Source organism: Palaemon carinicauda, chromosome 29 (assembly GCF_036898095.1).
Source record: "Palaemon carinicauda isolate YSFRI2023 chromosome 29, ASM3689809v2, whole genome shotgun sequence".
In the NCBI taxonomy this organism is placed as follows: domain Eukaryota; kingdom Metazoa; phylum Arthropoda; class Malacostraca; order Decapoda; family Palaemonidae; genus Palaemon; species Palaemon carinicauda.
Genome location: NC_090753.1, coordinates 75,805,828 through 75,819,348, shown reverse-complemented (window position 1 = coordinate 75,819,348; position 13,521 = coordinate 75,805,828). Strand labels below are relative to the sequence as shown.

Below are 13,521 nucleotides of genomic sequence, written 5' to 3'. Positions count from 1 at the left end.
ACAATCCAAAATGTTAGAAATAAATTGTTTCCATCTACATTTATGCTTATGACTCACGAAAAACTGATTAGCTATTCTATATTGTATTTTTACTTATGACTTCGTGTTTTCCCTATATCATTCACTGATCTTTTTCTTGTGGAAATGTTCCAGGTTGGGTTGCGTCAGCTTGACATGTCACTCCTTTGTCAGCTGTGGTCTTTAAATGAATCAATTCAAGAGTTTAAACAATTGGTCAATGAACGTACTGTGACCGGCATTGACTGGGGTGGAGGAGATACATCAGCGGAGGATACGGACGATTATTATGGTATTCCAGTTCGACGACCGAACCCCTATCTTCACCCAGTACCTGAACAGTACCCTCAACTCTCCCCTTCGTCTTCAGATACTAGTTTAGAATATGGAAATATATAGAAAAAAGGATTTATTGATCGGTGGTACCAAATAATGTGATAACAGTACAATATATAGTTTATCATTGATATACAGTATGCTGTACTGTACCCCATTGTTTTCTCCTCGACAAAGAGGCGGGCCTCGTGTACGAGTTGTCATTAGGATGTATGTTTTTAGATGAATTTTGAGCTCTTAGGAGATGAATTTCAAGTATTGTAGTGATGGATAAAATCTCTTAGATATTTCTGTATTCCAAATTAGAGTTTACCACATTTCAACTCCTGAACCCTGTTGGTTGTATGTAAAACCAAAGTGTGCATGCAAAATACAAGGTAACTTATAAGTGGTACTTACAATTGTATTGAACTTAGAAATAAAGAAGTAGTTTAGGTTTTGAGCTGCACAATTTGTTTATCGTTATGGAGAGACGTGTTAGGAAAGTGCCATCGTGGCTTGAGGCTACGTGTGATAAGACAATTTCTAAAGGTGCAAAGTTAGCATTTACAAATCAACCTAAAACTGTCTTTTATGTTATGAGCCCAAAGGAACTTAAGGAAGTTTCTGAAGTTATTTTGAATGAGGAAAAGAAGAAGCTGGAGCAAGGGGGCAACTCAAGTAATAACTCTTAATCGACAGTATTTTTCCAAGTACAGTACGTAATTACTGTATGGTGCATTTTAGCGTAAAAGTTTTGATTAATCATGTGATTCGTACTGTCGTCATTCCACATTCTGTTAATGTGAAACATTTTTGTATAGAATTCCATAGTATTAGTTAGATTCTTTGTCTTAGTGTAAATCTGTGAATCATTTAGAAACCATTCCTGTGAGTGCAATACAGTACGTATAACGGAAAGCACAAAATTCCACTTATGCTTTGAAGGTGTTTCAACACCTTGCATTGCAGTGATAAGTATTAATTGTTTTTTATAGTTATATTATTTTTGTTTAGGTTCCACGTTATGTACCTGTATTTTTATTAAATATAGCATCTTTAAATGCTCTTTAGGAATTATTAGCCTTTATATGAGGGGACTCGTTTAAATGTAGACGGAAACTTAACGTAATCGTAACTGGATGCAAACCCGTTTAACCCTTTTACCCCCAAAGGACGTACTGGTACGTTTCACAAAAGCCATCCCTTTACCCCCATGGACGTACCGGTACGTCCTTGCAAAAAAATGCTATAATAATTTTTTTTTCATATTTTTTATAATTTATTTTAGAAAATTCAGGCATTTTCCAAGAGAATGAGACCAACCTGACCTCTCTATGACAAAAATTAAGGCTGTTAGAGCAATTTAAAAAAAAATGTACTGCAAAATGTACTGGGAAAAAAATAACCCCCTGGGGGTTAAGGGTTGGAAATTTCCAAAGAGCCTGGGAGTAAAAGGGTGAAAGGGATGTAAAATTTTTATGTTTATCATGAATTATCTTAACAAGACTCGTGGTCAATAAAAAGTCCTGTTCTATAATGTGTTGAAAGTTAGATCAGGTTGAAAATGAAGAAGTTGAACACCAAGCCTGAAAGACACAAAGAAACCAATAATCTAAAAGAAGAAAGTGATGTGTGAGGTACATATTACTGTAAGTGTTTACCCCTCACACAAAACTTGTTCAATGCTAATGTTAGAATTATTGAGATTAGTTTCAAATCGATTATATTCCCTTCTTTAACTGTTGTACATGGCATTGCCCACAGTGTGCATTGTATAATGTTCTTTTTGTAATACTTGAAGTTTTTCAAGGCTCCCAATTGGTATTAGCATAATTTCCTTCAGTCTCTTCAAGTTGGGAAAATCATATTATATATATAAAATGTAAAAGTAATGTTTACATAAATTTATTGAAAAACAATCTTTCCAAATAGTGTGCTGATAAGTTCATCTTTATGTTTCAGGTTAGATACTGTCTATACTAGTATATTTTTTAAATCAAATTTATGGATCTGTTTCAAAATTAGCTTTGCCAATATTAGAGTCACTTTATGATCAAGGACTTTAAAGTGTTCTGGAGCTTTTAAGTGTTCACCATGAAATTCATTAGATTGAATTAGGGGAGCACCCATCATCCTCAATCCATGTTGTCCAGATTACTGAGCTTTATTTGGAACCAGCGCTGTCAGTGCACCTTAATTGGTGAACTGTATGTATAACTTAAAGATCTTAGCGGAGTCCTTACAGCCCCATGCTGCACTCACTTTTTAGCTTCAAGTAGACATCCTTTCTCACTTCCATTCTTCCATCTTCCTGTCTTCTTCCCCACCTTTATCCCTACATTAAGGTGCTGATTGCCTGATACACCTTCTCCAAAGGCATCCTCTTCCAACAAACCTCTTCTCTTCATCTCCTTCACCTTATCTTGCCATTTAATTCTCTGCCTCCCTCTTGATCCCCCCCCCCCTCCTTACATGTTCCTCCCAAGCCCTCCTCACTCCCCCTCCACCATCCATCCTGAACAAGTGACCACACCATCTCAGTCGTGACACTCTTGCCATCCCAGTAATCTTCAATAACCTGCGATTCTTCTTACTTCATCATTTTCCAATCTTTCAAACAACAATACTCCCATAATGTACCTTAGCATTCTCATCTCTGTTCTCTCAAGCTTTGCTTCCTCTTTTCGTCTTCCTGTCGAACTTCTCAAATTTTACTTTATATTATTTCATTGTAGGTAGACAGTACTACTTGAGAATCTGTAATATTCTTCAACTCCTAGCTGCAAGCACTTATGTGTTTTCTACTTTACTTTTGTATCCACTTCCTTTCATCCATGAAATTCTGTTCAGCTTCTTAACCCTCACCTCAGTGCTGAATGTTGCCAGCACTAGGACATGGCCTAAATTTCATAAATCCCATGAAGGATGAAAGTTGGTAATGGTTGCACAATTACTAGGTACTGTAGGAAAAGGGGTTGAAGGCAGTGCATTAATCATACACAGTACACACAAACGTGAACTTTGTACAAAGTTGCCCTTAAAAATATGTCTTCACCTCCAAATACTGCCGTGGTAATTCTACCATCTTGCACACAACTAAAATATCAAGAGGGGAGTAAGAATGAAGACTATGAAGAGCTGCATAACTTGTAAAAAGTTCATTCCAGCAGGTTAAAGTTTAAAAGTAAGGGACAGTGACATTGCCATAGCAAGTAAGACAGTGCCCTAGAGACTAACCCTATGCACATGATCGGCACCCAAGCTAGGACCAAGGAGGTCCAGGCAAGGCTGCTGATGACTAGGCAGATAGATCCAAACCCAAACCCTCCATCATTAGCTCACAAGGATGGCGAGGTTGCAGTTACCAAAAGCACTAATGAGTTTGACCGGGACTCAAATCCCAGTCTGGCGTTCACCAGTCTGGGACGTTACCACATTGCCCACCACAACCTGGATAAACAGGATAAAGTCAGCCTTGGGGAAGCAGAGAGAGGTACCAGGAGTGGTATATGATTAGAAAATGCCAATCAAGCTAAAAGTCACAATCTACTGTTAATATATGGATGGGAAATGTGGGCTCAAGATGAAAAAAAGGAAGCAAAGCATAAGAGAACAAAGATGAGAATGCTGAGGTTGATAATGGGAATATCACTGCCTGAAAGATTTGAAAATGAGGAGAATGATAGGCGTAGCAAAGTTTACTGGTGATAAGAGTGTGAAGACGGAGGTGGTGTTGGCATGGTTAGTGGGAGGATCGAGAGAAAGGCATAAGATTAGATGATGGGAAGAGGATAGATGGCATTGGAGAGGGAGTACAAGGCAACCTGCCACTTAACGTTGTAATGCTTAGTGCTTCTTCACAAACTCATATTTCATTTCACAAAGCTGTTTTAAAGACAGGGGAGAACTTCGATACAATACAATCAAGGCAGTAGGTGGGCACTAGCACACAAAATATATAGCCTACTGTGCAGTAAAACAACAACATGCAGCCATTTATAGTCCACTACAGGAAAAGCCCTGATATATCCTTATTCATGTTTGGGGTTGGGGCACTTTTCATCACCAAGCAGCCACTGCAGATAGGTGAAGGTGGAGACTTTAGTCCTATTGCTCACAGCAAACCAACCTAATATTGGCCTACAGCTTTGATGACCATGGTAATACACAAACCCTCTCACCACATTAAGGTTTCCCCACTCAGAAAGGGAGTAGGCTATATATATATATATATATATATATATATATATATATATATATATATATATATATATATATATATATATATATACTGTATATGTATATATATATATATATATATATATATATACAGTATATATATATATATATATATATATATATATATATATATATATATATATATATATACAGTATATATATATATATACATATACAGTATATATATATATATATATATATATATATATATATATATATATATATATATATATATATATATACATGTATATATATATATATATATATATATATATATATATATATATATATATATATATATATATATATATATAGCATTATATAAATGAACCAAAATGTTTGTAATAGCAATCTTTGATATAAACACAGTTAATTTTATTGGTGATAATATTTTAAAGATTCTACAGTACGATGTACTGTTTCTACGTCTGAATTGATAAACGATTGTCTTGTTCCAATCTAATTTGATTGTATAATTTATACTATAGTTCTCCATTAATAAGCATTTGTAAAGCCACACACACACACACACACACACACACATATATATATATATATATATATATATATATATATATATATATATATATATATATATATAAAATGTATGGATATATAATTAGTGTTTTCTTACTATTAGGCCTACTTATTCCTTTGAAAATGTATGCTAGGTAGAAGGTTGGCCAAGGCACCAGCCACTTGTTGAGATATACCGTTAGAGAGTTATTGGATCCTTTGACTGGCCAGACAGTACTACATTGGATCCATCTCTCTGGTTACGGCTCATTTCATCTTTCCCTACACACAGAATAGTCTGGTCTATTCTTAACACGTTTTCCTCTTTCCTTATATATTTGACAACACTGAAATTACCAAACAATTCTTCTCTTTAAGAGGTTAACTACCGCACTATAATTGTTCGGTGGCTACTTTCCTCTTGGTAAGGGTAGAAGAGTCTCTTTAGCCATGGTAAGCAGCTCTTCTAGGAGAAGGACACTCCAAAATCAAACCATTGTTCTCTAGTTTTGGGTTAGAGATCTCTTGCTTGAGGGTACACTCGGGCACACTGTTCTATCTTGTTTCTCTACCTCTAGTTATTTTGAAGTTTTAATACTCTTGATATTTTCAAGTTTTTCTAGCTTATATAAGATTTATTTTAATATTATTATTCTTAAACTTCTTGTATTGTTTTCTTATTTCCTTTCCTCGCTGGGGTATTTTCTCTGTTGGAGCCGAGCTTGGGCTTATAGCATCCTACTTTTCCAGCTAGGGTTGTAGCTTAGCAAATAATAATAATAATAATAATAATGAGTAGGCCTATAATCTTCCAGATTCTTAGCAAGAGGTGATATTCTATGGCCACGTTCTTTATAGTCCCCCAGAAGATGCTGGTGTTTGATAACACCAATCTCCTTGACAATCAAGAGACTGGCCTGGGTTCATCTATTCTCTCGGGAGAGGATACGCAAATGGACTCGTTTCATCACACTAAATCCATTCCATTGTACTCTGCAGAGTATAGATCTTATCAGTGAACTGTCTGATTTCTCTCTATTTCGTTGGTCGTGCTCGGTGACAACAAGGGAAGGGAAAGGCTTAGTGGCCAACATCTACAAAAAATTGCCCATTGCTGGAATGACCATACCACTTAAAGGGCAACATGGTCCCTACAGTGGATGATTCTGGAATGCCATTGACATCCAGAGGGAATCCACTTTTGTGATATTGAGGCAATGAGGGGCTTGAGAAATATAACTAAGTATCTACCACGATTAGACACCACTTTTCTCATAACTAATAAGAATTTGTCTATATGCGTAGTAGATGATGATATCGAATAATGCAAGAAAATCATAGTTCACAGAATATATTGCTTCTAAGGTTATTTCCTTGTAAAAGAATATATATTTTATCTTCTATTTCAAAATGATTGGACGACGATAGTGCAAATGAAGTCAGGTGTCGTTGGGGGTGTTAAAAAACAAGACATTATTTGTGAGAGATAAGACCATCTTGATCATTTATATAACAAGACAAACTACAAAGAGATGCAACTGCTAGTTTCCAATTATTGATAATTTTGGTAGCTAATATTATCTGAAACGATTATCTTTGCCGTAAAAACCTCACATAGTTTACTGGTAATACCTATGTATAAAGACATTACGTTTGTATGCCCTTAAATACTGGAAATTAATTAAATTGTGAAATCATAAACTTGGCAACTGATGACAGGCACCTACAGGCCATTCTCTAAACCTTGGGACGTACTTCGTCTCAGAGATTTTGAACGAAACAAAAAGAGAAAGTTAAATAATTTTTGAAAAAACTGACCAGTTTGCATCCATGCTTGTTAGGAATATGTAGATAGGTACGCTTCGAAAAAGTCAACTTAATAGATTAGACATAAGGGATATACTTTTAGGGGTTTATTTCTCGCCCTCTATCAGAGTCTGTTCAGGCGGGCCTTGATGTGTGAAAATAATTTATTTCCAGTTTATAAGGAAATAGAAAAAAAACAATCAATTGAGATCAATAAGATTAAACTAGGGGAAGTTTCAAACAGGTTTTTAGGGGTTTATCAAGTCCGCCAGGTTGCATATTATTTTACTTTAGTAGCCCCTAGTTTCAGCACCACTTGTTTTCACTTATCAGTCAGCTTACGGACTGTGAAATTGGTTTTTATGTAAATACATAAGGAAATGAAGAAAAAGTGAAGTGAAATAATCAAAATCAAACAAAGGAAATTATTAAACAAGTTTTTAGGTGTTTGTTAAAATTTTGTTTGAATCCAGAGAACATTTTTTAAGCGGTATACTCCCCTGCCTCAGCGCTCAGCCTAAGCCAGGGGTGCCATTCGTACGATAGTTATCGTACATGTACAATTATTTTAGGTCCAGTACGAATTACGATACATACCTTAGGTTTATACATATATGTGTGTTTTTTTAATTAAATAACTATACTAAAATATTTTGAAATAAGTCAATCATATAACTCATGTGTACGATAATTTTGGTTGAAAAAACAAGAATTATAAGGTTCATGTACGATAATCCCGTGGAAATAATCTGGCAACCCTGCAGTCAGCGCCACTTGTTTTCATCAATTTCATGCAATCAGCTGTTGGACTTTGTCTAGTGAGGTTGTACTTCTTGTATGTGAACTTCCATATTTAACGAAACCAGAATCGACCTGAAATTGTTGTGATATTGATGTCTCACCCAACAAAGGGCAACGCTAATAGCACCAAGGATAAAAGTGTCTTGTAGTTATCCTACGAAAAACTGAAAAGTTAATTTTCACGACCTACCATAAATCCTGTTTGGCATGTGCTCAGAACCCCACCACGAACTGCTTATGTTGAGGGATTGAGCCTGTCTTTACAGGCTGTATTCGCTGTAGCCTGCATTATCAAGAAACACCAATGGCTGCACCGCCGAAACCATGGGAAAGGGGCCCAGGTTCCCGCTTCATGGCTCCTGGGGTCTACCCGACAGGAGAACCAAACGTTATCCTTAATCAGAGACAATCTCCCTTTCATCCTGGTTTGGGGTAAGTTCTATGTATCTATCTTAGGTAGAAGCTAAAAGCTCAGCCAAATAACTGATGTAAATTTACCTGTGCACAATTCAGAGATATTAAGATGTTCTACAAGTAGGAGACAGTCCAATATATGATACTTTAATTACTAGCATAACTGAAATTCCCTTTAAGAAATGGAGGTACCATTACCAATATTACTGTCGAGTCCATGACCCGCTTGCCAGTACATTGGAGCTTGATGTTTTTCTCTTCGTGAGCGAAGTGAGCGCACGGCGGAGCATGAACCAATAGATCTCGGGGATGTATGTATGTTGGCTCCCACCTGCATGTATAATTACGACTAACACGGAATACGGCAGTGTAATGGGGGTTGCAGGAGGGCGTTAGCCCCCCGTTAGGTAAGTAGGTAAGGACACGGCTTGTAGGTTAGGGTGGGGGGGGGAAGTTGAGGTTAGTTGACATCCATTTTTAATCCACAAAGGAGGAACTGGGCGCTGACATACAGAGACTTCAATCTCGGTAATATTTCGGAATAGTTTAATGGTTTTTGCTCTGCCATGCGCTCGCTTCACTAGCGATAAAAGAAAAACTTCAAGCTCCTGCGTACTGGCAAGCGGTAATGATGCTGGGTGGGACTCTACCATAATATGACAGGAATGGATGAGTGCTGGTTAGAATAATAACTTGCGTATCGATTGATTTAAATGTGAAGTCTATCTCTCACTCAAAGTCCAAGTCCAATGTTTACATTTGGGAGATTGACAGCCAGTTAGTGCATATGCGGCGTTGCTTGCACTCGCTTTTGCAAGCTATTCTGTTTTGTATGACTTAATCATTACCGGTAATATATTGGTAGAGTCTTATATACTTGCCAGTATATAAGAGCATAGTACTTTTTTTTTAAAATTTTATTTTGTTAAAACTTTTTTTTTTGCGAGCGAAGCGAGCCCATGGTGGAGCAAAAACCATTAAAGACTCATCGAGATATTACCGATATCTAATGGTCTCTATTACCGAAATCTAATGGTCTTTTGCTGCGCTATGTGCTAGCTTTGGTCGTGAAAAAAAGAAAAACATCAAGCTCTTATGTACTGGCAAGCAGTAATGATTGGGTTGGACTCTACAGAAATATTACCATCATTACCTGCCTTTTTTAACCAATTACGAGCTTCCAAATATTTATGTACAAGTTCCCAGATGTGTTTCTACAACAGCCTTTTTTTCCGCTCTCCCCTTCAGTTTGAGTTACACCACCATCACATAAAAACGTCTAGAAGAAGGAACTTAGGGAAGTACAATCTATTCCGTAATTTAGTGTAATTTCATCTATGTCAGCAGTTGATTATGATGAAAATACTCTCCCTTTAGTGTATAGCTATTGGTACTCATGTGAAAGTAAAAATTAAACCTGAAATAATGACCCACGGCGCTGGCGATTGCAGGTTAACATGTACTATTTGCCAGAACATAGAAGGCAGTGATGTTTTCTTTTTTTGCGTCACGAAGCGAGGCATGGTGGAGCAAAAAGAATTAGAAATCTTTAAAAAATATCCCCGAAATAATGGCAAAAGAAATAATAACCTACGGGGCAGGCAAGCGCAGCTCGCCATGTACTGCTTCTCTGTGTATGGGAGCAGTGATGTTTTTCTTTTTTGCGAGCGAAGCGATCCAAATGGAGCAAAAACCATTAGAAGGATGTTTAGTGAATCATTGATAATTATGATACTTTAATTTTCACCCACTTACGTGAAGCATACATATTTCCAACCAGGCTACAGTAATGACCTTGTTTATTTTGCATGGTAATTATATGATAGTCTAATTTCTAGCCAAATACACGAACCATAAATTTTCCCTACTCGTTATTTTGTGTTTTAATTATTTCTGACATTGATTATTGTGGCAAACCACCCATTTGAGTTTCTGGACTACCTTATATAAAGACAATTATGGGGGACCCAGTGGGAGGGTGTCTCATTCATGGCAACATTCCACCCATCATCATCAACCCTTTTGGGTGATGTTTTTGACAGTAAACAGAGTAATGAAAAACTTGAACTTCCTCATTCCTGTTTTCCTGAGGCTAAACTAACTAGTTTAGCTTTTCGATCTCGTGAGATTGAAGCTCTGTTGGTGGACCTTGATGCTTATGGAGGTGTAGACCCAAATGGTATTTTTCCTTTGTTTTTCATGTTTTTCATAAAGACGGCAGATTTCTTAGCTCCAAAGTTATCTGTTATTTTGCGCAAGTTAGCAAGAAGAGGAGCTTTTAGCACTAGTTGGAGAATTGGTAATGTTACTCCTCTATGTAAATGTGTTTGTGGTAGCTCAAGTCCCACTGATTACCGCCCAATTTCCATAACTCCCATATTATCTAAGGTTTTTGAACGTCTTCTGGCAAAACGTCTTAATAGGTTTGCTGAAGGTAATCATCTACTCCCTAGTTTGCAATTTGGTTTTCGTAAAGGCCTTGGAGCATGTGATGCCCTTCTTACAATCTCTAATGCTGTACAGAACTCCCTTGATTGTGGTCGGGAAGTTCGTATGATTGGCCTTGATTTTAGTGCTGCCTTTGACCGTGTTAATCATGAGGCCCTTGTTTTCAAACTGAAACAGTTGGGAGTGGGTGGGTCGTTTCTTAGCATTATTATTGATTTTTTAAGTACTGTAATAGATCTCAGAGTTGTTGTTGATGGGCACCATAGTGATTATAGGAATGTGATATCCGGTGTTCCACAGGGTAGTGTTCTTGACCCATTACTTTTCATACTATATACACATGACATGTGGTTTGGCCTAGAAAACAAGCTTGTTGCATATGCAGATGATGCTACTCTCTTTGCATCATTTCCATCCCCTGAATGTAGATCTAGGGTTGGTGAATCCCTTAATAGAGATTTAGCTAGAATTAGTGCATGGTGCAAATTATGGGGTATGAAGTTGAATCCTAACAAAACTCAAAGTATGATTGTAAGTAGGTCAAGGACGGTGGCTCCTCAACATCCGGATCTCAGTATTGATAATGTTTCTTTAAATATGTATGACTCTTTCAAAATTTTAGGTGTGATTCTCGACAGTAAATTTACTTTTGAGAAACATATAAGGTCTGTGTCTTCTTCAATTGCACAAAAAATAGGCTTATTGAGAAAGTCTTTCAAGTCTTTCAAGATTTTCGGTGATCAATCTATTCTGAAGAAGTGTTTTAATTCTTTAATTCTACCTTGTTTTGAGTATTGTTCTCCTGTCTGGTGTTCAGCTGCTGATTCTCATCTTAATTTGTTGGACAGAAACTTACGGTCTATTAAATTTCTTATTCCTGATCTAGATATTAATCTCTGGCACCGTCGTTCAATTAGTTCATTATGCATGTTGCATAAGATTTTTCATAACTCTGACCATCCTTTACATTCAGATCTCCCTGGACAATTCTATCCTGTTCGTAATACTAGGCAGGTAGTTAATTCTAATTGCCAGGCCTTTTCCATCACGAGGCTCAATACTACACAGTACTCTAGAAGTTTTATTCCAGCTGTTACCAAGTTGTGGAATGATCTTCCTAATCGGGTGGTTGAATCAGTAGAACTTCAAAAGTTCAAAGTTGGAGCAAATGCTTTTTTGTTGACCAGGCGGACATGAGTCTTTTTATAGTTTATTTATGACATATTTGTTTTTGATGTTGTTAATAGTTTATATATGACATGTCTGTTTTGATGTTGTTACTTATTTTAGAATGATTTATTGTTAATTTGTTCTCTTCATTTATTTATTTCCTTATTTCCTTTCCTCACTGGGCTATTTTTCCCTGTTGGAGCCCCTGGGCTTATAGCATCTTGCTTTTCCAACTAGGGTTGTAGCTTGGATAGTAATAATAATAATAATAATTTCCTTTAGAGTCGATTCCCCCGGAACTTCGACCCATCTCTAGACCTCCGGAAGAATGAGGCATCACCTTCTGCAAGAGAAGGTCAGACCTCTTTGGGACGAGATGAACCTTCCAGACCTTGACTGCTAGAGGAATACCTGCCGCCTCGGAAAGCGTTTAAGGATGTGAAAGAGTGACAAAAATGCCAAGGCGAGAATGGCTCTTCAGTAAGAGAGAGCTCGTGGGATCTCCCCGTAAGCAGGGACGACCTCGACCCGGCCTGGGCTTCTATGGGTAAGAACTCGGAGTTGGAAGATGAACTGGACTTCGAAGATGACTACCTCCACAGGGCCGCCAGTCCGAAGTCCAATTCTGAAGTGGAGCGGGAGGAGTGGGAATACACCTTCTGGCAGGTTTTAGCCTACTTGATGGCCATCAGTGGGTTAGCTGACCCAGAGATGTACCCTCAGGAGGGCAAGGACACTGTCCTTGACCATGTGTATGGCACCCAACGACCTCCTAAGCCCAGTGCAGCTTTACCCTTGTTGAAGGGGTTGGCAGCGAAGAAGGTAGCGAAGTACGCCATGCAGACTACTTTGTGGCTTAATCTGAGACTGGGATCTGTGGACCACCTTGTTAGAACTGAGGATTGATACACAGTAGTGTGCATATCATTTCTGATAGAAGTGAACCTTTTGAAATGCATAAACAGACATTTGGGAAAAACTTTCTTTGCTTAATTTTATGATGGGGCGGCGTATTAGATATTACCCCTCCACAAAAAATTGATAATGCTCTTCAGGTATCTGTATCACTGATGTAATTACATAAGTAAGAGTGAAAGTTTAAAGGAATTGCTATAGACAATCCAGGCCTAATGGTTAGAAAATCTTCATATGAAAAATAATGATGTATGAATGTTTTTGTTTTCCATAAGTTTTGAAAAAGAAACTCACTCGAACTTTTATTTTTAGGTTTTCACCTCAAACCACAGGTGGTGGAGGGGGAATAGCCCCTGCAGATGCTCGGCCACCTTTACCACCAAGACCAGCTTCATCCTCCACTGCTGTTACAAGGCCGTATTATAGCAATTACAACTCTTACTCTCCCTACAATAATTACTCTCCTTATAACAGCTACGGAGGACCTGTATATGGTGGATATAATCGCTATGGTTCCATAGGTGGTGGTTTACCCGATGAAAATAGGTAAGTTCAATGTCCCCATAAATATCGCTACTGTTGTTTTTGGGTTGATTGACAGACTAATCCACAGATATGCATTGCTTATTTAATGGCTTAGATGTTTCATAACCCAGGATCTTTTTTATGTTCTCCAGTGGTCTCTAACAAAAGATATTATGATTGGTTTTCTCGGCTGTCTAACTGCTAAATCTTCAAAGTATTACGGTGATAGTTACAGTTAAGTGAATTCCAAACAAACCGATTTCATATTTAAAATCTACAATCCTGAAAATTCCTACTGAAGTTTAGCATAATGTAATACAATGTACTGTTATTGAAATTTTAATTGATCAT

General features: G+C 37.3%; 2 protein-coding genes across 8 annotated transcripts in view; both read left to right on the top strand.

Moving 5' to 3' along the window:
- Positions 1 to 1,401, top strand: part of LOC137622262 (uncharacterized) — a 30,606-nt gene extending 29,205 nt beyond the window's left edge. For all 5 annotated transcript variants that reach the window (XM_068352789.1, XM_068352785.1, XM_068352788.1 and 2 more), the window contains exon 3: positions 154 to 1,401. In XM_068352789.1, coding sequence (XP_068208890.1) covers positions 154 to 417 — 264 coding nt within the window. In that variant the 3' untranslated portion in view covers positions 418 to 1,401. The remainder of the gene's footprint in view (positions 1 to 153) is intronic.
- Positions 1,402 to 7,690: 6,289 nt separating this feature from the next.
- The window catches only part of LOC137622259 (peroxisomal membrane protein PEX13-like), a 31,392-nt gene continuing 25,561 nt past the window's right edge, over positions 7,691 to 13,521 (top strand). For 2 of the 3 annotated variants that reach the window (XR_011040392.1, XM_068352781.1), the window contains exons 1-2: positions 7,691 to 8,130; positions 12,958 to 13,191. Coding sequence is in view for 2 of the 3 variants with exons in the window: in XM_068352781.1 (XP_068208882.1) it covers positions 8,003 to 8,130; positions 12,958 to 13,191 (362 nt within the window). In the remaining variant the exon portion in view is untranslated. The remainder of the gene's footprint in view (positions 8,131 to 12,957; positions 13,192 to 13,521) is intronic. The other variant, XM_068352782.1, reaches the window with a different exon arrangement.